Source organism: Passer domesticus, chromosome 10, assembly GCF_036417665.1.
Source record: "Passer domesticus isolate bPasDom1 chromosome 10, bPasDom1.hap1, whole genome shotgun sequence".
In the NCBI taxonomy this organism is placed as follows: Eukaryota; Metazoa; Chordata; class Aves; order Passeriformes; family Passeridae; genus Passer; species Passer domesticus.
The window spans coordinates 25,489,473-25,514,960 of record NC_087483.1 but is presented as its reverse complement, the minus strand read 5'-3'; the positions used below and the strand labels follow the sequence as shown (position 1 = coordinate 25,514,960).

Genomic DNA, 25,488 nt, shown 5'->3' with positions numbered 1-25,488 from the left:
AGACCACATATTGTAACAGTTACAACTAAATTGTATCAGTTACAGTTCAGTCAGAATACAAAATTTCCTTTGACTCAAGATCCAGTAAAAGGGAAGCTTTCAGCTCTAAAGGACAGTTACTGCAGAATCAAAGACAGAATTAATAAGGGTCTTTTGATTTAATAGCTGAGTTGTAGTACACAGAGATCCAGAAATACACTTTCTCAGGACTTCAAAAAGCCCCCATATTATAGTGTGCTAATAAATACACATGAAAGATTATAAAATTAATAAAAACTAAGTTAAATCACTGAAACATGGAAAGGTTTATATTCCAAAACATTTAATTTATCACTTTTAAACAGTATTTCAGACTAAAGTTAAAAAATGCAACCTTTTTGGTAGGCTTGCAAGTTATTCAAGTAATGTCTACCGAAAGGCACCTCTGAGATTTTGTGTTTCAACAGTTAAAACTGAAGTCTTACCTGAAAAAGGATGGCAGCATAAAATCAAGTATGTAAATACAGTGATACAGTTTAAAATTGTTAGTGTATCTCAAAACACAAAAAATCTTTGCTCCACCCTTCTTTAAACTGGCATGTATGGCTCACAGTGAGATGTGCCCAGTCTAGTCTGGAGGTTCGTGTGCTACCTAGGGTGGAAGTGTGCTGTTGTGTAAAGAAACATTACTAGGGGAACAGTAGAACATTTCTTTCCCATGGCTACATTCCTGGGGATGCAAGACAGTCATGACAAACCCAACTGCCATCACTAGCACACCAAGAACAAGAATCAGGCAGGATATGATGTTATCTGAATGGTTCCACCGCTCCTTGGACAGCCTTAGATAACACGCTGCTGGGATGATAAAAACAAGGGGGGTAGCACTCAAAACTCCCTGTGTGTGGGAAAGAGCAATAGAAAAAAACCTCATAAGCATGTTTATTTAAATGTGAAGAACAAAAACCTAAATTTTTAAACAGTTGTGATTAGATTGATACAGCAGTAAAAATAGAGGATAAAAGCCTTTTCCTGTGTTGCTATATGGAAAACCTTTTTTTCCAAACTAAAGGTCCCAAAATATGCAAAAATATCTGTTAAACTATTTCCAATAATTAAGATTTATTTAAATGCTTTTGCTTTGCTGATACATAATACTATTTTAATATTGCAAGAAGCATTTAATCTTATTACCCAAAGTTTCTCAGCTTAAGAGATAAAGTCCAAACATAGTTCTTCGATACTTGAACTGAATTAAAATATTTAAGATAATTCCATGGAGGAGTTTAGATATAACACTGCCTTTAAAAGGAATAAAATTTTTTGAAAAATATTCATGTAGCAGTTCAAAGAATTCTGATCAGTTTTGACATTTATAACCTGATTTAGGTTGACTTCCCTATGAAAGCAAAGCTCCTTCTCATAGAGTAGAACCTTTCCTCTCACTAAAAATTCAGCTCCTATTTACATGCTCTCTTAGCAAGGGACAAACAAAAAGCACTTTCAAAAATTCTTTTTATAGTAAAGCCTCTGCAGATTAGCATATGAGTTAAATGCCAAAAGGAAGCAATTTTATGTAGAAATTTTAAATGTATATTTAGTTACATAGTTAACAAACACTATGTTTCAATTTAATTATGGCCAGATAATAATCCAGCCTAAGTAATAATTTTACATCATTGTTTGTACAAAAATTCCAATGTTTGTATGGTAGAACCTGTTAACAGTGATCAGTATAGACATCAAAAATAGGTACAAGCACAAAGTATCTCCTCCATGAAAATTAAGCTTTAGGTCTGTGAAGTAACACAAACCAGCATCCCAGAAAAAGAATAACAAAGCAAACTCTGTGACCCTTTGATTCCCATAGGACTCAATAGTTTTCCTGGGGAATTACCACCAGGCAAACACAATGGCTTGTGTTTTGTTCTAAACAGGGAGAGTAAGCAGACTCAGAGAAATAGTATCAAATGCCATCCGTGATGAAGAGCCAAAAACCAGCTCTTCTGCTGGACAGAAAGCCAGCTCAAAGACAGATCACCTTTCTTTCACATGCAAATACTCTGTGTGTTCATTTTTCCTACTGCTAGATATCAGGACTGAACAATCTTTCTGAGAACAATTATTACATCCAATAAATACCTACAGCTGTATCATCATTCTCTCTTAAAAAGGAAAAGCAAAAAACCCCACAAGATAGGAGCAACCCAGGCAAATGCCTGGCTATCAACTTCTATTTGTAACTGAATAAAACTATCAGCTTGACTACTGACTAACTGCTTAGGAAATAGACCACTGCACTGATGGAATGCTTGTTTTTTTGCTTGCTTTTGATTGTGTATTTCCAGTGACCATCTCTGTGGTCTAGCTACTACCGTTTCTTTCTTTCTACCTCCCTCTGTTTTTTACCCGTGGCACAAGGCAGTCACTAGAATCTGCCCCAGTGTTAAGTAATTTGCCAACTTAATCAGAAAGAAATGCTAAATTCAGTACCACTATACAGTTGGGATGAGTATTTCAGTGATTTCTGCTGTGGCTTAACACATTTGGTAGGTCATAGCCACTTGCCTTATCTACAAAACTGTTCTAAAACCCTCCCCAACCATATGAATTTTACTTCTTGATCTTCCTTTCACCTTTAGTTATCTGTTTTTGAAGCAGTAATTCCTTCTTCTAACACTACTACTGACTATGTCAAATTTCCTACGATCTTCAGTAGAGCTGTGGATTTTAAAAATTTCTTATTCATTAAAAAGTGATTTATTAAATAAAAGAGTAAACAGGTTCACTTACATTCAGCTCTAAAACTATTCCAAGGCAATCATACACCAATGATACACCAGTCGCCACAGCAATGATAACTACTGTCACAACAACATGGAAAACAGTTGAGAGGTTCCCATGGAAAAACACATTGGCAATCACCTGAAACAGAACCACAATTTTAAACCTTCATTTTTCTCCTTATGTTATCAAACAACTTACTCCAAACCTTCTAACCTTAGGAAACTGAAGGAATGGGTGAGAATACACTGGCTGAATTTTACTTGCCTTGCTTCAAGAAAACATCTTCATATGCTTCCAAAAATTACCCATAACAATCATTACTAAAATTGCAGAACACTTGCCAAATTGATGTAGCTATACCTGTAGGATTTCAGAATTTACTCTTTTCCCATTTGCCCATCACAGAATAAATCCACTTACAATTATTCACTGAATTGATGAATTTCCTAGATGGAGATAATTCTAAAAAGAAAAGCTATTAAGATTGAAAAGTATGTATTTTTTGCTATTCTCAACACTAACAACAGTGTCATTTATGCCAAACTTGAAATTTTAAGCAGTCCTGATATTATTAATTATTAATATATTAATAAATGTGAAACAACATTATATGGCCAGTGTCTAAACAGTACAACTAGTCTCCCCTTCTCATTGCATGTAGCAGGATAAAATATGCTGCTATTTATCACAGATCAACCATAGACTTCAGCTACAATATGTGACAATACTATTAATATATAACAACAGTGTTAAAGGGAAAATGTAATAAATTCTTACCTCTCTGGTCACAAAACATTCAAGGGGGAAGGTCAGAATTACAGTAACTCCATAACAAAACCTTCCAAATGTAGCAAGGTTGTCATCTCTGCAGTAGTTTTCAAATATATCTCCTGAGGCATAGCAAAACACCAATTAGCTTGAACTTCACATAATTTACCTGTATTTGCAACTTGAAGTGCAGGTTAGTGGAGTATTTGAGGTTTTCTGATCCCTTCTTCTGGCATGTAACTAGAAACTAGTTACAGTCACAAGTTATGTCCGGGAATAACTTTCAGCTTATCCTGCTGGTTAAGCTGCGCATCTTACCTCAAGTGACATTTATCTTCAAAAAATATTTTTAAATATACATATCAGAGTTTGTCATCTGTTGTCTTCTCCATAACACAGATTTTGTATGAGATGCCAGTGTTTGATTAAATAAATTTGTGACAGATTCAGAAAGAAAGCTTATGTGTAGAAGATAAATTTTCTAAAAACTCCTGGAACAACAATTACATAAAAAAGAGGTGAGAGTTACCTGTGGAGAACTGCATTTCCCTGACAGTATCTACTCACAGCTAATAAGCTGTAGAAAATAATTTCAAGTATTCTGACCTCAAAAGCCCATTATAAACATATGGATTATTACCTAGCAAATCATCTTATATCTAAAACCAAAAGCATCACTATAAAATTCAAATCATCTCAGTGTGTACCACAAAGAATCTGTAGTCATCATCTCTGAAGCACAAGAGACAGTGCAAGATCTATCAGTTCTCTTTTATGTGGTTACCATACTGTCTCATGATTTACTACTTTAGGAAACACAGCGGCACTGAAGAAGCAATAAAGTGTACTTTAAACAGCCAAAAGATTTTGGCAGGGGAGACAGAAAGTGAGATGGAACCTGCTAACACAAGAGTCGAGCTGAGGAGGAGCTGCAGGCAGAAGTTTCTGTACCTGAAGTTCTCAGCCAGCCTGCATTCGGTCTAGCTACAGTACATCTAGGACAGTGACTTACTCTGCTGGAGTAAGCACTGGAGGCAGGAAAAAATAAGATAGACAAACCAGGAGTCCCCATCCTACAATTTCTCTGTTCTCAACTAAATGCTGCTGCTCATCAGAAAAGGGAAAAGCTTGGAAGCCTCCTCCTACAATCTGGAATGTCACTACTAACAGAAAAGAAGCTTGCTTATGAAATGTGTATTTTCCCTGAAGAAAGTAATGCACTGAAACCAATTTATACCTTGTTCTTATGAATATATATTTTTCACTTCAACAAAATGATGTTAAACAGTATGATGCAACATTGATTATATATATTTATGTGTATTCATATACCCACAGAGGGGACAGTAGAATTAGTAACACCAGAATAGCTGTTGCAAAGATAGGCAACATCTCTAACTCTACGATGCTGTATTAGTACAGACAAGAAAAAATGTAAGAAAATATACACAGATATATACCAGATACTCTGTAGGAAATTTTTGTTCTTAACTGCTCTCTGCTGCTAGACCATGTGGAAAAATCATAGCTGTGTAGTCCTCAAAGTGTTTTAATGATAGAAGTATTCAAATGGGACTTCCACTGGCAAGGTTTATGCTTAGGAATCTGACAGCTATTAGCATGACATTTTTGGATCACATTTTGGTTGTTGGGTAACTATGACAAATGTCCTATTTCTGCCCAAATATACTATGATATTTGCATTTTTACAGTCACCAAGATGTTTACAGAGAAAAATCAGACAGGAAGGCAGAAATGTAAGGATTATAGCAAGCACCAAAATTGAGGGATCAAGCAGTTTACCTTCTGTGTATCCTGTAAAAGTCATATATCCACTGGCAGCAAACACTACACTGATGATAAGAGCAAGGGCCACAGACATATGTGTGACTTGAGACCAATTCTTTAATGTGGGTTCTTCCAGAGACCCATATATTAAAAAGCTGTTATGATGGCAGATGAATGCTGAAACACACATGACAGTTAAAGCAAATGTATGAATTCATGCATAAATGCATAGAGACACAGCACAGTTTGAATCCACTCTTTATTAAATACAAACATTAATCTTGCAATGAGTGGCAAAGATAAATGGCTTGAACCTTTGCTTGCTTAGTTGATTTGATGAAGGTTTATATTCATCCTCAGATGATTCTGATTACATTATCCTAAAATGCTATGCAATTTCCCACCATCCACATCTCCATTCCACAGCTATTTCCTCCTCCTGCTCTTCTTTTACTTAAGAACCCAGCAGCAGATTTGAGAAGTTGTTTTCTTTTTTTTTAAATCTACAGAGCCATTTGCTACTTTCAGACTTCATATGGCATCCATTTTAGGCAGCAGCAATCATTGGGAGGCCTCAGATTATCACATTGCTAACAAGAAATAATATACCAGATCCTGCAGGCAGGAACAGATATCAGAATGAGGCCTTTTCTGTTAGAGGCTACCCAAGGGAATGCAGAATGATCCCAGCCCCCTCAGTTTATCAGTTTGACAAACCCACTGATGCAGGGGCTTTAGGATGACCTGCACAGGTGAGCTGCACTCATGTGCACACCGTCTCTGCTACAGTGGCAAACCTCCAGGGCCAAATGGACAATGGATGAGGTTAATGTCTTACACAATAACAATGACATTCATATGGATCATTCAAACAGTTTCTTTTTTTTTTTCAGCATCAGTTTAACATGAATATTAAAAAACATTCTAGTTTCAAAATATTAAATAGTTTCTTACAGTTGATCTTTATATTGAAAAAAAAAACCCAAACAGCAAAAAACACTTACCAAATGACATCACCCCAATGGCTTGTACTGCATTTGGTTTTGCAAATATCCATGCATTTTCTGATTTGGGTCTAAAACAGACATTTAAATAGGTTACCCTCTTTTCAAATATCAGTTATTACTCTCTGACATAGCCCCAGTGTTTATTAACAAACTGAAACCAGGGAGATATCTTTCTCATCTCCCTTGTTTTGATTCAAGTATTTCTGTAACCAGTGTTTACAGTCAAAAATGTCAGCCTGTTTCAGTTTCGTAAGTAAACTCTTCATGTCAGCATATACCACAAAACAGCAAGATGGAAGGTAAAAGCTGTTACTGATTATGACTAAGGTTATCTCAACTGAAAATGTCCTCTGACTATTTAGAGGCAATTTCTACCTCTGAATTTAAACATGTAATCCATGCAGTCTAGAGATACCATTTTACTAGACTACAAATCAAGTGAGGGAGTTTGCCTTTCTTTACACCTCTTCCAACTGCTCCTCATAGTAAAGAGATTCCACTACTTCCCAAAACATACAAGAAATTGTAAGAGAGTATGTGGAGACTTTTATAGTCAGGCAAGAATGTAATACTCACACCTCCTCCTCTAAGATATGCTCACAGATTTGGACCTGTAGTAATTGCAATGCTTAGAGAAGGACCATCAGCAAACTTTGTTAAAAACCATTTACTGCATGAAATTCATCATGGAATAAAGGGCCAAAATGAAAAAACAGGGAAGGACATATTTTCTTTTCCAGAAATACAATTTGCTAAAAATATCAAATGAAATTCACAATCCAGTTAAATATTGAATTTGTAATATTAAAGCACAGACAATTAAAAACAATCCAGAGGAGCTTGCTATTAAAAAGTTGGCTACTGGTAACCTTGATTGCTCAGTTTTTATTTAGAGGGAAAGCTGCTGCCACCTGAGACCTTAAGATGTTCTTTTCCTACTGCCCTAGGAAGCAGTATGGCACTCAGGCCAGTTCTGTGAAGGTAACAACGGCAGCTTTATCCCTCCCCCTCTTTGGTGATCTCTCCCTCTTGCTGATTTTGACAGTTGCAGTGGCATATGCTATGCCAGGTTTCATTGCTTTCAAATGTTTAAATTACACCTCCAGCCCCTAAAAATAAACAGATTAAAATAAAATAATACAAAAAGTAAAAAAAAGTTTCCTCTTTCAGAACTCATATCTTACTATTTCTTGAGTTCAAATAGTCAATCCTTTATCATATTAAAAAAATCCAGATTTAAAGTACCTAATGCACATTCAGTTCAGACTTAGAGCAGCTTTTCAGCTCTTAAGCTGTGGTTATGAAGTTTAACTTTGAAGTTAACAGAACCTGAACATAAAATCAAGTTCCCTTTTTTTGTCCTCATGTACAGTATATTGTCTTGAACTGCTGTAACATACTGCTTCAAGCCTCTGGCAGCTGAATATGGCCCTCCTAAAATATTCTCAGACTCAGAAAAGTTGATGTGAAATACTACGGATGAAACAGAGCTATCTGCTATTTGTCTTGAGAAATAGCTGCTGTTGTTCCTTCTGTAAGCTCCCTTAGTATTATAGCACCACTAATTTCAAATCACTACACATAGAGATGTGTCTGGAAAATTAATATTAATAATTTTGAATGTAGTATTTTTAGGGAAAACATTCACATCTGACTGGAAACATTGCAATAATATTTCAAAATAAAGGGTGTAGTGGAAGCTAACACTCCATTTATTCCATTCTGTAACCACTAGAGGTCAGCTTTGATAATTAACATACAAAATGAAAATTTGTTTTATATTTTCATTTGACAGCAGAAGTTTTCTTTGACTCTTTCCTAGTAATAATAAAGTTAGATTATCTAATACCTTATAAACGAAATATTTTAAATGCAAAAAAATAAAGAATGCTTTTGCCTGAAACACATTTAATTTCTGTGAAAACAGAAATGTTTCCTGTGCAATGTTATAGCTATATTATGAGCTCCTACAAATACAGATTTAAAAAGGGAATTCAGAAAGCATATGAATTTCACTTGAAACATTTTTAATAAAGTGGCCAATTAATTTTAAAAAAATCACAGGAGCTGTTTTTTCCCTTGCACAGTGTTAGCTTATGCACTAGCAATATGCAAAAGACCAAGATATTGCTCTGCTTTACCAATAAATGACAAATCAGATTAGAAGTATTATTGGGGGAAAAACCCAAAAGAACAAAATCCTGCTTATTTAACAGCCTAAGAAGATAAATTCCTTCCATTCTAGTCACAGAATAGAGGAAGAATTTCAGATCCCTGATTTGAACACTACCAGCAGCTTATAATGTCCAACAATCTGTGCTGGTACAGATGTGCTATTTTCTTCAGTAACTCATGTACTGCTGCATGTGCTTTGGAAAGCATTTTCATATTGTGGGAGTAGAGGGACTTCATGTAATGAAAGCACACAGTCAGAAATTTCATTTCTGAGTGTTTGGAACTGAGAGTCAACAGTTCTAGAGCTGTGATCACATCAATAAGAAATTACTCCCAAGTTCAGTCTGCAGAACATATAGACTTATGAAAAGCTCCTGGGAAAGGGTGCAGGTGACATGAAAGCGTCTATATAAAATAAGACTTCATAGAAAGACTCCTCAGAAAGAGAAAACTATGTCAGAAAACAGTAGGTGTTAGTTGTAGAAGAGCCATATAAAGAACAGTCACATAAAATCATTCACAAGCCAAAGGGCAGCTAATGGAAACATAATCTGTCAAAGTAAACATACACAAATTGATTTAATATATCTGCATCTCTGTAGGCAGATGCATGCACACACTCAAAGAATATCATAAGAATACAGAATAACTTGTTGTGGTTTTTCAATCCTGCTGATCGCAATGATTTTTTTTTTTTTTTTGAGGGGACCTTTGGTCTGACCTACATTCTTGTTAGGAGTTATTAGGGGAAGATTTTAACTGCTTCTTATACAAGAACAGCATTAGCTGTGAAAATCTGTGAATGACAAAATCGGCCAGCTCTCTGCTTCTCACTCAGTGTATAAAACAAAGGCTATGCCTGCATGAACAGGAAGCTTTTTTCACACTGAAGTATTAGTGAAATAATGAAAGGTAAGAGAAGAAATACATTTTTGAACTAAATGCACTTGCTGACAGCTGTACTGTCTATCATATATAACAGAAGCTGAAACACAAAGTAAAACCTGAGATGTAATTTACATGTAGGTCTTGGAACAAAAATAGCAAAACACTGAGTAAAAAGACAGTCTAAGGGAGTTTCCATACAGGGAAAAAGTCTCAGCTGAAACTAAGACAAAAGCAAGACAGACTGAAGGTAGTGAGGCCTAGCAATGAAGAAGACTTAGAGGGAAAGAAAATAAGACTACTGAGTCTTCAATGTATGTAAGTGAAAATACACCATAATAAAGATATTAATGAATTCTAAAAAAAATTTTGAAAATATTCATGTTTATCTACATATGAAGGGGGAAACTGAGAACAAATGAACCAGACAAAGGATAAGATATCCTAACAGGGTAAGCATCCAGATCATGAGCAAGAGTTGGGCAAATTTGTTTGGCAGTCTAATATGGCATCTCTTTTACCTCTTGCAAAACACTTGCAGCACAATAAACCCATTTTAAGATCAATGCTACACAAAAATCTTTCCTGTCATTTACATAGAAATGTTGCAGTAGAACAGTGCATGAGAAGCAAAACATCCGTAATGAAGGCAAGAGAAAGAAACATCCCTGATCTCAACCAGCTTGTGGCTATGAAACACTGACTTGAAAAAAGAAAGGTGATTTCTAGATAGGAACAGTCATATTTTTGACAAGGGAGCTACATGTTGGAATGAGCAAAAGACTTCCATTGTTTTGGATTGAAGATCAGTGTCAAACTGCCAAGTTTAGGTGCAAACCAGCAGTTAACAATATAATCCAGAATCATCTCAGAAATTCATTCTGTGAATGTGATTCTGTGATTCAGGTTTAATTCAATTATTCAAACATTAAGGAAATTAATTGTAACATTTCAATTTAATTCTATTCTAAGGTAAAATAACTTTCTAGGTCTTTTTGAACTTTAAAGACACTGAAAAGTTCAGAGATGCTGAATACAACTTTAATCAATATAATGGAAAGAAAATGAGTACAGCTCACATTAGCCTTGGATTTCATATTAATCAATGTCATCTAGTGAAAGAACACAGACAAGGCAAAGCTATTATGTCAGCCCAACTTAGATACAGCTACATCTACTCTTCTTTCTTCCTTAATTACTTAACAGTTCTGTAAATATAAAGTAGCTTAGTTGGGGTTTTTTAATTCCATCACACATTAAAGTTTACCTTTATTTACTACTGGATTTTTTAATATGAAGGAAAGAATCAGCTTTTTACTTTCAAGTTTTTTCCTGAGCCCTTGGTGTTTTATCCCTGGAATCAGCTGCCAGTTGAGTAATTCTCACATCCTCTTTATGTGTAGCAGCTGCTCTTGAAGTTTTTCATAGACATTATGTATTATGGAGACACTGACATCATAACATTCTTGCTAAAGAACACCAAATAAAATTAAAATGATCCCTCTTTATAAGCTACATAAAATATTTCCTTTTACAGCAGGGAACGTTAGTTTCAGGCCAGAAGCATGAAGTTATTTCATGCAGTATTAACATGCAGCACTTTACAGTTTGAATTAACTCTTACCTATTTTTTCTGATCACAGTACATAAATACCCAGCCATAAGCAGATGGCCATAGAGATCAGGTCAAAATGTATTTTTATCTGGCATCTTAAAATACTGAGAATGAACTCTTAATAATCCAGAACACTGTATTCTATCTGCAGCTTTATTATGTAATTCAGTTAACAATAATTATATGGATGGTAGTTATCAAAACCAAAACTGAAAAAAAGAAGTAACTCAGTTTTATATTTGACATAAGAGGAAATAAATTAAACCAAGCAATCCTGCATCTTAAATACATTTTGTTTTTCTCATCAGAATGTGATAATAACATTCCTAAAATGTCCTTGGACAACCAGCCCCACACCCAAAGCTAATAAAAACAAACAAAAAAAAAAAGAAGCAACATTCAAAACCTTGTAATTCATGTTTAAAATGGTAATAATCTTGTTGTTTCTCTGATGGTCTAACACATTGCAGGAAGTTTCAGATTATTGCAGAAAATATCATTTATCGCTTTGTTGTCCAAATAAGATTTAATTTTCAACTAGAGCATGGATTGCAGTTAAGTAAAAAATGTTTTATCATTTCCACATAATGAACTTGTACCTCTCAAAGGGAAGAAGTATTCACCTTGAAAAATGTAAAGTAAATGAAAACTGGTTATTACTCAGAAAGTAATTATCAAAGCAGGAAGATATCCAAATGGGTTTCTAGTGGAACCTGACCTGAGTCCAGTACTTTTGAATGTATTCAGCAATGATTTGAATGATGGAACAAAAAGCAAAAAGTGTCCTTAATGGAAAACATGAAATGTGCAATTAACACAACCATGCTAGAGAAAGGGATGAAAAAAATCATAATATGTTGGTAAATGGAATGTTGGTCATCTGATAAAGCAGCATTCAATTCTATAATGACAAATTCTAGTTATGCAGAGGATAAAAAGGCTTCAAAAGAACAAGGCAGAGAGAACAGACAAACAAAAAAAAATCCCCAACTTCATGAGAAGAGTATCAAAGGAAAAATCACCAGCAAACAGTTCTGCAGAGTATCTCGTGCTTGGTAGTTCCACTAGACTGCAAACTCAAGGCACATCCATGATATCATGCTATTTTCCAAAAAGGCTAACATCAAACTAGGTTACATAAACAGAGGCATGGCAATCCCCAAGGGACACAGTTGAAAGGGACCTTACAACACTCTGCATTTAAGATAATCATCTTCACTGCTCCTCAGAGGGAATATCCCAGGCAAGTGGGGCATCATGATTCCACTTTTATTTGCAGAAGACTTAAGGCAGCCACTGAGCATGATTAGAAGCACAGGAAATGACAAAAATATAAATCCTTAAGGAACTGTGCTTATTTAGTCTATAAAAAGGATCCCCAAAGGGGGTCAAATTACAGCTTTTTTAGAGGTGTTTTTCAAACACTTGAAAAAGTATAAATTGCTGTCCATACCCACTGTTGTTAGGCCAAGAAGTAATCAATATGAAATGGAGTCACACACATTCAGAAAGAATTCATAAGAAAAGGCCAGTTAAGGATTGGAATGTGAAACCATGGAACTGTCTAGTTTGTTCTTGGCAATCACCTGTCATCAATGGCAGGCACATAATCAGTTCTGCCATATAACAATTGTAGGGACTGAATATTCTTGTACCCATTGAGCCTTTATCCAGGACTGTACAAATTCTTTCCCTATATGACAGATACAAGGACTGTGTTTTCGTAATAATGATTTTTTAAAATCTCTTTTGGAACTCTTACTTCTAGAATTAAGAAGTAAAACTTCAAGGATCACTCAAAACCAAATAGCATGTATTGTAAGAAAAAATAAAATCGTGCATTCCATATTTTTCAGTGCATCACAACTGTGGAGAAGAAATGTTACCATAGTAACAAGGTTATCCGTAACTATTATATATAGCTTCTTCCTTTTTTAACAGGGAGTTTTGAGATTAACCTTTTAAATACCCCTTTGACACACAGTGTGAAAAACATGCTGCTCCAGAAATATGGTGGGGAGGGAAGTTCCACACTGTTCTGAGAGAGAGATTTTGTGGATGATAGACAACATCATCTGGTACAACTTAAGAAACTGCTATTCCAGGCATCTTCCTACCATTAAACCTGAATACCCTGCAATTAACCCATGTATCACAGCAGTAATACAACTGAACCATTGTGCCTAACACTGATGAAACAATCCCGGTGGAAGAATCTGAGGGAAACATAAGAGTAGCATATAAATCTGTTCCAATAAATAAAAAAGCATGTTCGGAAATAGAATTTTTCATCTTTATTAATATATCTATATATTTAAAGGATGAGAAAAAAAGACAGCCCTTGTAAGACTTTAAGGAAAAATAATAGATTTGTAGCACTTTCTTGCAATATAATCATAAATATATTGTCACAACACATATTTATGTGAATTAAATTGTCTAGAACACTCCAATGTCCAATGTTAAATACTACTTTCAGAGTATGCATGAGTAGGAGTTTTTTGTATCATATAGTTTTCTTAAATGACAAAATAAAGATTTTACTATTGTGTTGTTTTTAAAAAAATTATAGTATTTCTATTTTATTTTTATTATGAAATTGTTATATTTATCTTATCAGAAAAAGAAATATTCCTAAGATAGTAGTTATTTTAATGATTGTAATGTAGGCAGTCTGACAATAATGGAAAAAAATAAAAAAAAAAAAAATCTCAAATGACCGACAATCTCACATGCCAATCCAGGACCCACCTGCTATTAGTCATCCACAATTCCCCATTTATCTCTAGGGGTTTTGAGATTTTAAATTTGCTTATACCCACTAGAAAAAAAAAGATTTAAAAGGATGAAGTATATTTAGCTGTTTATTTTGTATTATTGCTGATAGAGATTTTTTGATTATCTGTCTGTTCTAAAGCAGGCATGTTCCACAACTACGCAGGTAAATGCAACAGCAAAATAACAGATTATATATGAACCGAGGTTCACTTTGTGGCAAGTGTAGGAATACTCACACTTGTGGACTGAAGGTTACTGTTCTCACCATCACAACCACCAGGATGACAATAGTTAGAATCAGAGAAAGAAGAGACACCTGCAAAGGTAAAAACATGACTTCAGTCAGTAAGCTGCTGAAAGTTGGTCCTTTGAGCAGCATAATGTATTTGTTAATTATTTACACGAAGTTATGACTGGCACTTATTTTCAATGGCATACAGAACAATAAACCAAAAATCAACTGCTGTTATGATTTACCTTTCCCAATTTTGCTATGTCTCGATATAAAGATATAGGTAAGGTAAAGATGATGGTGGTAAGAAGAATTATGAAGTGACGGTCGGTAAGCACGTTATCCACCCCAACTAAAGCAAAAAAGAAAATAATTTATTTCTTTAAGAGACTAACTTGAGGAAAAGATTAGCTACATTTGAAAGGTTAGAAGTAACAAACTGTTGGTGATCAAGCTTTTATTCCCTTTACTCAGGCTAAGTAATACTGAAAGCTAGGCGTTAACTAACACTGAGAAAGCCATGCACAGCATGGGCATCAACACAAGAATTCAGCAAATTCAAACCAAATGCATAACATATGGGATACATTAAATCAAAACTGCAAAGTCTAGATTCCTACATATAGATTGGTATTAACGTCTTTCATTGTGTCTCGGTCAATGCTGGGAGACTGCAAGTAAAAAATTCTACTACTTCTTTCTGCCTTTTAGTCTTGAGAATTTTTTGATACTCTGGGTTGACATCAATTACTGTGCTGTTTAGGATAGCATTGTTCTCTAAGAAATGGCCTAAAAGATGTCAATTTTGAGGTTTCTGTTGGGCACCTCCTTTCCTGCCATCAGCCAGCTTCCACTTGCAAAGTAGATTACCATGTGAAGGCAACAATGCTGTTATAATATTCCATGCAATCAGTGGGACTTGTTTGCATAACTGGTGGGTTTTTTCAAGCCAATGACAACTTAAAATAAAACATCTCTAAGTTTCAGTGAGGCTACCATAAATCATTGGCTTGAATGAACACTTGATGAAAAATTATGGCTGGAAAGTGACTGGCAATTGCCATGGAAAACTCAGTGTTCTGCTCCCTCTTTTCTTTGGGAGATTATAAAGTTTTCCCACCTCTTTCGAGACAGGTATTCTACTGGATAGGTAATAAGATTTGCCATGCTGGGGATTCCCCCTATTACAGAAGTCATATTACATACAAAGCATTACATATTCACTGTCACTATCAATTTGATCAGGTATTCACAGAACAACACAGTGTGATAATTAAAACTACATCCACACCTTTCAAGTTTCACATGCTGAAAATTGTAGCTTTCCTGTGGAAATGAAACAGTTCATACAAATTCACATTTCCACTTCATTACAAATATGTTTTCTCTCAGTTTAATTTCCTAGTGAAGAATGCTTTAGCTTAGTTGCTTTTGTGCTAAAGTAGATATCAAACACGTACACAAATCGCTCCACTGATGCTGCTGTGAAAACTTAGAGCACAGGAAGGGAAACAAGGGGGCATGAGTTAAAAGGCATTACATTCATTATATTATTTGCAACTTATCCAGAGTTATTCACTAGATGAAATACAGTTTCACTATTTAAATCATTATTATTACTATAGAAAGTATCTAAAAAATAAATTTATAAACCCCAATAATCTTGTAAATACACAGCTGTGGAAGACTCACTTCTATTTGGTTAGTATTTCACTGAAGCATCTGGTCTCTTCACTGACACTGAGTCCACTGATAGCCAAGGACTAGGATTCACAGTTTTTATTTGGGAAAGGCTTATTAAAGAAAAAAAAAACTCAAAAAACCCCACTCATAGACATATGCTTCACATTCCTAATTTGAACTAAACTTAATAGTAATTTAGAAGCTATATTACAGGTAATTCCAAAATACTTATGCTACACTTCAATCCATAATCCCCCACTCTTAAAATTTTTAAATGCATCTTACCTCCAGGAATTCTCTGAAAAACTTTAGTTAAAGTGTCTCCTGTTATTATGTTGTAACTGATCATAGCTTAAAGAAAATAAGTTTTTTGTTAGTACAAGTCATATCCAAAATATTTGATTAACACTGAATACACACATTTTGTAGACTTCAGGATTACATGCCACTATTCCTCTAATACAAATTATGGCTAGCAGCAACAACTTGAAAGTTTCAGGTTTAAAAAAATCATTATTTAACACTTCCTTTTTTGTTTGTGGTTTTTTTTGTGGTTTTGTTTTTTTTTTTTTTTTTTGTTGTTGTTATTGTTTTGGTTTGGGGTTTGTGTTTTTTTTTTTTTTAAAGAGGTACAACCTAAGTATTAATGCAGCCTGATAAGCAAGACCATTGTGCTGAATGGCCATATAACCTTACTTCACAAGAGGATAAAAAAAGGCTTTCTACAACTGTTTGTTTCAAATAGCAATTCTTTATCAGTTTACTTTCAAATGCTTGTTTCTATTTAGTTTGAAAATTTTGAATTTTAGTTTGAAAATTTCCTGTGTTAGTCTAATAATCGGTTCTGCAATTAAATGCAACGGACTTTCTAGCCCATGCAAAAAGCTAGCAAACTCTCTAAACCAGAAAAAAGAAGGAGAAAATAGATTAAGAGATGAGACATGGACTTTGATTCCTCCCCCCTCTCACTAATCAGTGCTGTGGCCTTAACACTCTTATTTCATTCTTATCTAACTCTACACTATGAGTGTGTAAATTTGTGCACGTGTGTATACACAAACAAAATATATTTATACACTCTCATGGTCTTTAGCATTTAGACACCATATATTTAGGTATTGACCTTAACTATATATAAATATTCTGTGTTGTGAAATTGTAAGTCATCAACTCTACTTATATAAATTAATTCAAACACACACAAGAGCATAACCATAGCTCTGTGGTAAGGACTGAGACCTTTACAATTCTTTTTCTGTATTATCAATGGAGTACTTGGTTTACAAAGGAGTGTAATTTAAATCTGTAACACTGTTGCCTGCAGTAACAGCAACTTGCCACCCTTAAAAATCTCAGGTATCTGTAGCCAGACCCAAAATTGGAATTTTCATCTGTGATTCTGTGATCACCAAGTCCAGACTCTTGATATCTCAAGTCATCACATCCTGCAGCTCGATGTGTGAAAATAACAAGACTATTTAAGATTTGACTTAATTATGTTGCTACAGCAGGGGACAAATTCAGAACAGAACTTTATTTCAAACTTCTGGTCTAATAAATTCCTGCCCAGATTATACCTTTCTGTTCATTTACTATTTTGTCTTCCAAGGGGTCTCAACTGCTGAGTTTCCTAATACTTTGTTGGGTATGAGGCTGAAATAATGCTTTTGAAGAGCAATAACAGCACATAATAATCTAGCAAGACCTAAACTGTGGCTTCTCCAATTTTAGTAAAATTGCATCTCTGAAAATATACTAATTCAGTATACTCCTAAATTCATCTTTTCTTTCAGACACATCAACTTTGTTCTCTGCTACACAATCTAGAACAGAATCTCCTTTGCTATTTTTCTAGCTACTTTGGTCATTAATTTTCATGTGTGTGATCATGAATTTCTCTGCTATTACATTTCAGTTCAATTCTATTATTCTGATCCTTCAATTCACTGAAGTCATTCTTCAGAACCCACAAAATAAATTGAATTTTTTTTTAAAAAGCAAAGAAGCACATACTCTACATTCTTTATATAGTTCTTAATCTTCAATCAGTGAAATGATGAAGTAATGTGAAAAAGTTTGTTACTTATAAAACTTAAACATTTATATTTTATGTGATCTTACCAATAAATGGATATAAAAACTGGAGAATTGAAAGGATTACATAACCTACAAGACCATACGTTTTTTTGACCAGCTCTTGATAGGTTTTGGTACTGGACAGATTTCCTCCTTTGATCAGTAGTATAATGGAATAATCTGTTAAAACATAAAATTACTGTTAAAGACTATATGAGCCAACCTGTGGTTGATTACTTTTCACCTTCTTTCACTCCTCTAACCAAAAATAAAAGGCTGTAAGAAGAAAAGCAATGGTACTAGGAAGAGCAGGGATGAGAAATCTCACAAAATCTCAATCCACTAAATCCAGGAGCTATAGGCTCATATCAGAAGAAAAATACTTAAAATCATAGTACAATCAAAGGTTTTCATTCCATGGTCTATTTTTAAAAGTCATAAACAACCCTCTCAGGATTCAGCCTCTTAATTAGTCCAGTCTTAACAGTGGACTCAAATCAAAAGATTATGAGGGCACAAATAAGAACATTCTTTCAAATGTAACCTTGACTAGGAAACTAAGGCTTCATGAAAATAAATGCAGTCAAAAAACAGCTTCATATGTTGTACAGTGTAATTCTCTACTTTTAGCAATATACTGAAGGGATTAGTGAGGTAAGGAAATATTAGTAATTTTTATTGTCATAGATATACTTGTTTAAGGTATCATTAAGCATAAGATAAGCTAAAAATATTGCATTACTAATTTTATCTTTAAAACAGAAACTGCCTTTAGAGTACCTGTGATTAAGGCAACCACAAACAAAAGCAGTATTCCTAGAGGAAAACCAGCTTCCTTCATTGAATATGGCAATCCTGCAAAGCAGAAAAGGAGACATAATAAATATTAAAATAAATAAATAAATATTTTTTCCGAATATTTATTTGTGAGAATCAAAATAAAGAAAAACTCAGATTTTAAAAAATGCTAGTAATCTCCCAAATTGGACCAGCATGCTTAATAACCTCCAAAATGTAATTTTCAGTGGAGAAAGTGTTGCTTAAGTATGAAGTTCAGTCACCATCTGCCCAACCTCTCTGACCATTATGGCCAAGAGACTCTGAGATATTTATCACTAAGGTGTGGTCTCAACTGACACCCCTGCATTTTTGCAAAGTAAGCAAATAAATACAGAGAAAAATCTTTAAAAACAGCAGCAGAAAGTAAGGAGTCAGTGTTATTGTCCGAGCTAGATAGTCATGCATGAATAAACAAGGCTGAATACAGGATAGAGAAGAAAAGCAGATTTACCTATAATGCCTGATCCTATGATTGAATTAATAATGTTAAACCCAGCTGATGCCAGATCACTGTTTCCTCCTTTATTCCTGGGCTTACTAAGGAGGGCTATTTGGTCATCTGTTTCTACCTATTTCAGGAAGACAAGAAAAACATTATACATGAGAAAAATAGGTGAGAACAAGTATTTTTCACACAGCCTATTAAAGATTTTTAAAAAATTGTCATAGATTTGTGGAGGTATTTTGATAAGTAAATCCCATTTTTTTCAGTGTGAAATCAAAGGGGTATTAAGCAGCTAATTCCTGTATAAGTCTGACCCATAATCTTCTGTAATTCTCTGAAAAATATTAAGTGGAAGGAGAGAAATATATATAAACTCAGAGGTAGGCTGCTAAACAAAGACATTCTTAGTCATATTTCAAAGGCAAAAATGTGAATCAAGTACTTTTGAAAATATTTTGGCTAATACAATTGGTCAGTAAAAAAAGGTCCTGAATCAGGGTAATGAAATGAATTTCAAGACTTACTAGTAAAGCATGCCAACATCTTAACATAGTCTAATCCAAGGTTTTATCCAGTATTTTAAATATTTTTGTGCCGTTCAATGGTTTAGTTAATTATGAATAGTTAATAACACTATAAAATCAGCTGGTCCCAGAAAGTTTCTGTGGGAAAGAACCAAAGTTCAGAGCACAATATGTAGCCAGTAGCTTCAAAAATGAATGCTTCATAAAAGAACTTTTAAATAAACATACAGTAATCCTCTCCTTAAATCACCACTGTGCTGCCAGAGAACATTTTAGAATTATTCATCAGAAAGACCATATTTTTGTGCTCTGTGTACTAAGTATGAAGGTAACACCACTATTTCATGGATGCAGAAGCCTATTTAACATATACAGCAGGTAGTACCAACTCAAATGCTTGTCTCTAATATTCCTGGGAAAAAAAATTGAATTACTGAAAAATTTAAGTCATCTGTAGATAGACACATAAACTGACAAGCATAAAACTGCCTGCCTCTAGTAGGGCTACACATTTAAGTGGAACCTTTAATCCTTAAGCAGCACTAACATAATACTGTCTCAGATCAAAGGCCAGCACAGCATGGCATCCCATTTCTGAGTGATGACCATGAAAGGTGCCTAGGGAAAGCAAAAGACCATAGAAGACAGCTAGTTAGCAAACAACTTTCCTCTCCCAGCTTTCCTCAGTTTGTGTATTTTGGACTTCCCAAAGTGGTTGTGTTCTTGGTGCACCACACTTCTAAATGGACAGCTGCTTGATTTTTTCCCTTTTTAGAAACTGTGCATACAATGTCATGTGTCAGTGAATGCCAGGTTTTAATTATGCATCCTAGAAAGAGACAGGCAATTTAATCAGTTCTGAATCTACCATTCAGTATTTTCACTTGGGTGTCCCCAAGTCTTTTGTGTCATCACAGAGAAACTAACCACTATTTCCTATCTTTTTTATATCACATAGTTTCATAAGTAACATTCTCCCACAGCTGTTTCTATCTAGACCCGTGCTACATTTTTATTTCACCACTGATTTCAGCAACAGAGACATCACTGTCATTCTCTCCTGAAATTCTAATGCTCTCTGCTAACAGCACAGTACAGGTGAAATTGCACTGAAATTGCACAGCCCTCTCTTCAATTTCTTTTTACAAGAAATTAACACAATGTGCGTTGCTAAGAGCTGGTCCCTTTCCCCAGCTGGAAGGGACATATTTCGATAGGCAAAAAGAAAGGGCAACAAAAAGTTGTGACACAGGTGAAACGGCTCCTGTGTGAAGAGCAGCGCTCCCGAGAGTGTCCCTGGCCCGCAGACAGGGAGGGATGCCAGCTGGGAGCCGGGCCAGAGAGCTCTACAACGCGGGACACATGAACGCCAGGCGTCTGCCTCTCGCAGGGTCCTCTCCTGGGGCCCCTGCGAGCCGGGGGCCAGCCAAGCCACCCGCTATGGCAGCGACAGCAGCGGGCAGGGCGGGAGATGATGGGGCACGGCGAGAGATGATGGGGCGCTCACGCCACACCGAATTTCAGCCATGCCGAGCAGCCGCCCTTCCCCTGCCTCACAAGGTGAGGTCCCGAGAACGCATTTCTCCCCCTGCGTGGTACTTAGGTCTCTTTCTTCCTCCTACGAATTCGGGGACAACTGAACAGAGATGAAAAGGCCATCGCTGCCGCCCGCTCGACCGCGGAGCGGGGACGTTCCAGCGGCCGGTCGTCCTGAGCCGCCGCAACCGGCCGCGGTGCCCCTCACACCCACCCCCGCCCCACGAGCCGCAGAGAGAAGTCCGGCAGGTGCCGGCAGGCTCGCTGAACCGCGCACAGTCCCACAGCTCGCCTGCCCCCAGTGTCCGCCCGGTACCTGGCGAGCGGCGGCCGGCGGCGGCTCCGCGGCCGGCGGCGGCTCCATGGCCGGCGGGCCCGGGGCGGGCGCCCGCTGCGCTGGGGGGCGCCGGTGCCGCCCGGCCCGCGCGCCCGGCACGGGCTCCCCTCAGGCGGGCCGGAGCGGTCCCGCGGCGCCTCCGCCGTGTGGGAAGGGCGGGTGTGAGGAGCCTGTCCGGCCAACCCGACCCGACCCGCGGCTGCAGGGACCGGCTGGACCTCGGTCAGGTGCGGGAGGAGCGCCCAGGGCTCGCACGGGCGGGCGGGGGCTGTGACACGGCGGCCCCTCCTCCGGGCGGCCCCTTCACTGGAAACATTCCAGAAAGTAAGCGCTTCCTTGCCTTCAACTTCAAAGACTTTGAGTTCACCTAATCCTTGTCTCCCCCTCGAGTAAGCACCAGGAAAGCTTTCTCGGTTGGATGTGTAACAAAAACCAGGTCCGATGTCACAGCTGCTAATTTGTGGTTGCTTTTCGATATCGGTGTTGTTGGCAAGGCCTCGCTATTCTCCTCAGGGAGGGTAGTCTGCTGTAAGGAGTGATCAACCAGATAAAGAACATACTGAGGTTCTAGTCAAAGTATGGGAAGAGGCCAAACTAATTAAAATATGCAAAATGACAGTGCTGATAGTTTAATCACTAGATATCGAGCTGAGACCAAGCAGCGTCCAGCAGAAATATGCTTTGGAAATGTGGAATAAGCCACACAAAGAAACATACATCTTAAACCAAAACCCAAACTACCAAAGCAAGTAGTAGGCATTGATAAAAAATTGGAGGCAGTAATTAATTTTGTGAAGTATTGCCGAGCAAAAAATGTAGCGCCTACAAGAGTAAAAAAATGTACCTAACTTTATGAAACTACTGAACTTACTGGAGGACATCATCAGAATGTGGACCCAAAATTTTCAACAAGATTAAATCACTAGGGGGAAAAAATGCCTGAGAAATGACAACTAAATAGCAGAGAAAATAGAGCATGCTAATTTCCTTTCTATAGTCTTAAGAATTGCTATATTTGACAATACTTTGCTAGGGTAAACTGTGGTTGTTAAAGGAGCATATGTGCTGTGCATCAGTAATTTTGTCCTTAAAGATCTATGATGCATATGATTTAATATGAAGAACAAAGTGCACATAAAGAGCATATATGACATTTTTGTTCAATAGCTTAAGCACATTAGCTTCAGCTCCTTCAAAAAATCTCTAATCATGTCCATGACAAGCTACAAGCTGACATGTATTCTTGTGTGACTAGTCAGATGACATGACTCAGCAAAGAAACTTTGAGAGGCCTAAGATGCAATTCCTGTGATTTGTAGCAATGTTATTTTCTTTCATGGACTGTACAAAGAATTCTGTGTGAAACCGGAGAATTAAGCTGTTTTAAAGCAGAGTGTAATAAACCATATATAGGTTTTCAAGATAGCCTTCTACCAGACTCTATGTTTAGTACTGTAGCAATTTCCTCACAAGGCCTCTGTATCTAACACCCACATGCTCTACAACAGTGCCCTGAATAATGTGATTTTGTTTTAATTGTTGTTTGGAATATGTATTAGTTACCTTAGAAAATAATTTATGTTATATACAAATACTTTCTCCTGTATAACCTTATAATTAATCAGATACATCCTTCAGGCTTTTTTTTGACAAATTAAGTCAAGCTCCCACTATGCAGCTCTTAGTACATAAGGGGGCTGGTGCCTGAATGTGGCACCCACTTAAAATTGTACTTCTATTGGTAACACTGGCATGATTCCGAGTAGTGTTTATAAACCTCTCGTTTAATTCAGTATAGTAACAGTGAATTAGGGAAAGGAATAGACAGTTCCCAAAAGATTGTGCAGAGATGCTTTTCCTATATTATTAGTTTTTGATTTCTTGGATTGCTCTGTGCTTCCTGTTGTGCTTTGGAATGTGGTTATTGTCTAGAATGCTTAATCATGGTTTTAGTCTTAGCCTTAAGACTGGCAGTACATTGTGAATAAAATCGCAGGGTGCACTGCAAATCCATAATCCACTGTTTACATTAACTTCTTTGGGAGTTTGCTGTAGGACAGTTTGTACAATTGTGGTGCAGGATCAAGCTCTGAAGGATGCCGACACAATTAAACCACAGGAGACAATTATAAAAAAAAGCAAAACAAATAGATGGCACCTTCAAAAAAGATAGGCACAAAATGAAACAGAAAGAACCATAAATTTTCGTGAAATGCAGAAACATACTAAGGAGGCCAAAACTAGTTAGAGCAACAAACACCAAAAAGGAATCTTTATTAGTACCTTTAGTACTTATGAGCAGAAATTCTGCAAGAGGATCCTGAAGATCCACATAAATGTAAGGCTGGGTGGGAAGAGTAATCACAACAAAACCAGAACAGACAGAGTAAACAGGGGTGGTTTTTGTTTACTGGAGAGTATCTTGGGAAACACTTTCCACAAGGAGGACTAGAGAAAGAATATGCCTTAAATTGAATTATCAATAGAGTGACTGGAAAATATAAGTAATAATGATTTGGGATGATCATTTTTAAATCATAAATTAACTTGTGGCTGGGGAAGGTAATGCTAAGTTCTTGCTTCACGTCACTGGTACTAGTGGTATTGGAAATGGCACATGTAACCTGAATATGGCTGCCTGAAAGAGCTCCAAGAATGATCCAGGAAACTGCATACAAACATGCCTGCCATCCCCACTGGGCAAGGTGTACACACTGTTATAAATAATAGGATGAGATGGCACTGAACGGTGTTGGCAGAGCTTTGTGGAGAAGCCTACACTGTTGCAACTTCTGTTTTTCCAGTGCTTGAGAACTAGATTTCTAAATGCCAGTGAAACCATTGTCATCTTTCACAAGCATTAAATACATTAAAGCAAGCAAGGCATTTAAAAAACCCAAAGAAGAGTCAATACTATAAGCTCTTTGTGTACTCCAAGAATGTCTGAATCATCTGAAACCATTTAAGATTAAAGATATAAGATTAGACACAAAGTAGGCCTAGAAAAATAAGTCATGTGATGCAAATTGACATATAAAGAAGACTACATTTCCTTTTATCTCTAAATGAGGAACAAAACAGAAAAAATGAGTATTCTCTGTAAAGAATGATTGTTATAATCACAGGACTCTTTAATGTCAGATTTTTAGTCCTTTGTAAAAAGGTCAGTAACCTTTTACTTTTTAAGAGTTTCTTTGTCTTTGAGGAAAACATGAAAAAAAGGACTAATGTTTTCAACAGCAAATTAATTTAGTTGTGAGATACATAACAGTCTGCCAGAAAGATTATGGACCATTTATTAAAAAGATTTTGTTGAGAAATGTTTGGTGATGCATGTGAGCAATGCGTGGAAACTATCCAGCTATATATTGTGCCCCCTGCAAGGACAATCAGGACTACAGGGGGGTGCAACCCCCTAATATGACATCTGGGCAGTCTGCCTGTGTTGCTTAGCTGATCTTAATAAATACCAAGCACCTGGTCTCCTGTAAGGGTGTGTAGAGCTTTACAGAAGCTACTCAATTATGGTTTGAGGAAAATGTTTATATCCTAAAACTTCTAAGCTGGTCTTCATAAGAACCTGTAGCATTTGTGAAGTTAGTGGACAAAAGCTGGAAGTCATCAGTACGGTTTTTCCTCTCCTGCAAGTTGAAGGTACCATAATCTGTTTTAGAGAAACAGAGTCTTTAAGTTTATCATTGCTAAGTCTTGTGTAGGCAGTGTTGGTAACCTTTTGTTGATGGTTCTCATTGTAGATCCTGAGGCTTCAGTCTTAGGTGATAACATTTTCTGCCTCCTGTCCTGCACTGTTATGGTCAAAGGAAGCATGTGGAGGGAAAACAAAACCTTAAACTGCAACTGGCTATGCCTTACTTGGTTGTGACAAATAATATACTGTTTATTTAAGTCTCACATGAAACCAACTAGGTGAAATTGAAGCTTTACATGTAAATTTTCCTTATCGAAAATTTGAAATGTAAACTCACTGTTTGTCTCTCTGACTCACTAACTTATGAGATCTGTAGCTGGGAAA

At 36.4% G+C, this 25,488-nt stretch overlaps 1 protein-coding gene across 5 annotated transcripts; it reads right to left on the bottom strand.

Moving 5' to 3' along the window:
- Positions 1 to 305: 305 nt before the first annotated feature.
- Positions 306 to 21,571, bottom strand: SLC38A11 (solute carrier family 38 member 11). 5 transcript variants are annotated; one of them, XM_064434654.1, is made up of 13 exons: positions 21,182 to 21,269; positions 19,583 to 19,720; positions 19,065 to 19,182; positions 18,554 to 18,628; positions 17,819 to 17,953; positions 15,983 to 16,048; positions 14,260 to 14,366; positions 14,019 to 14,098; positions 6,327 to 6,397; positions 5,338 to 5,499; positions 3,544 to 3,656; positions 2,773 to 2,904; positions 306 to 877 (listed from the first exon to the last, which is right to left on the bottom strand). In XM_064434654.1, exons 2-13 carry the CDS (start codon positions 19,607 to 19,609, stop codon positions 632 to 634), a joined length of 1,332 nt encoding a protein of 443 aa, XP_064290724.1. In that variant the 5' UTR covers positions 19,610 to 19,720; positions 21,182 to 21,269; the 3' UTR covers positions 306 to 631. The 5 variants fall into 5 exon arrangements, with proteins under 5 accessions (XP_064290724.1, XP_064290723.1, XP_064290726.1 ...); XM_064434653.1 differs by lacking the exons at positions 19,583 to 19,720; positions 21,182 to 21,269 and adding an exon at positions 21,435 to 21,571; XM_064434656.1 differs by lacking the exon at positions 19,583 to 19,720 and having other exon boundaries at positions 21,182 to 21,301.
- Positions 21,572 to 25,488: the final 3,917 nt, after the last annotated feature.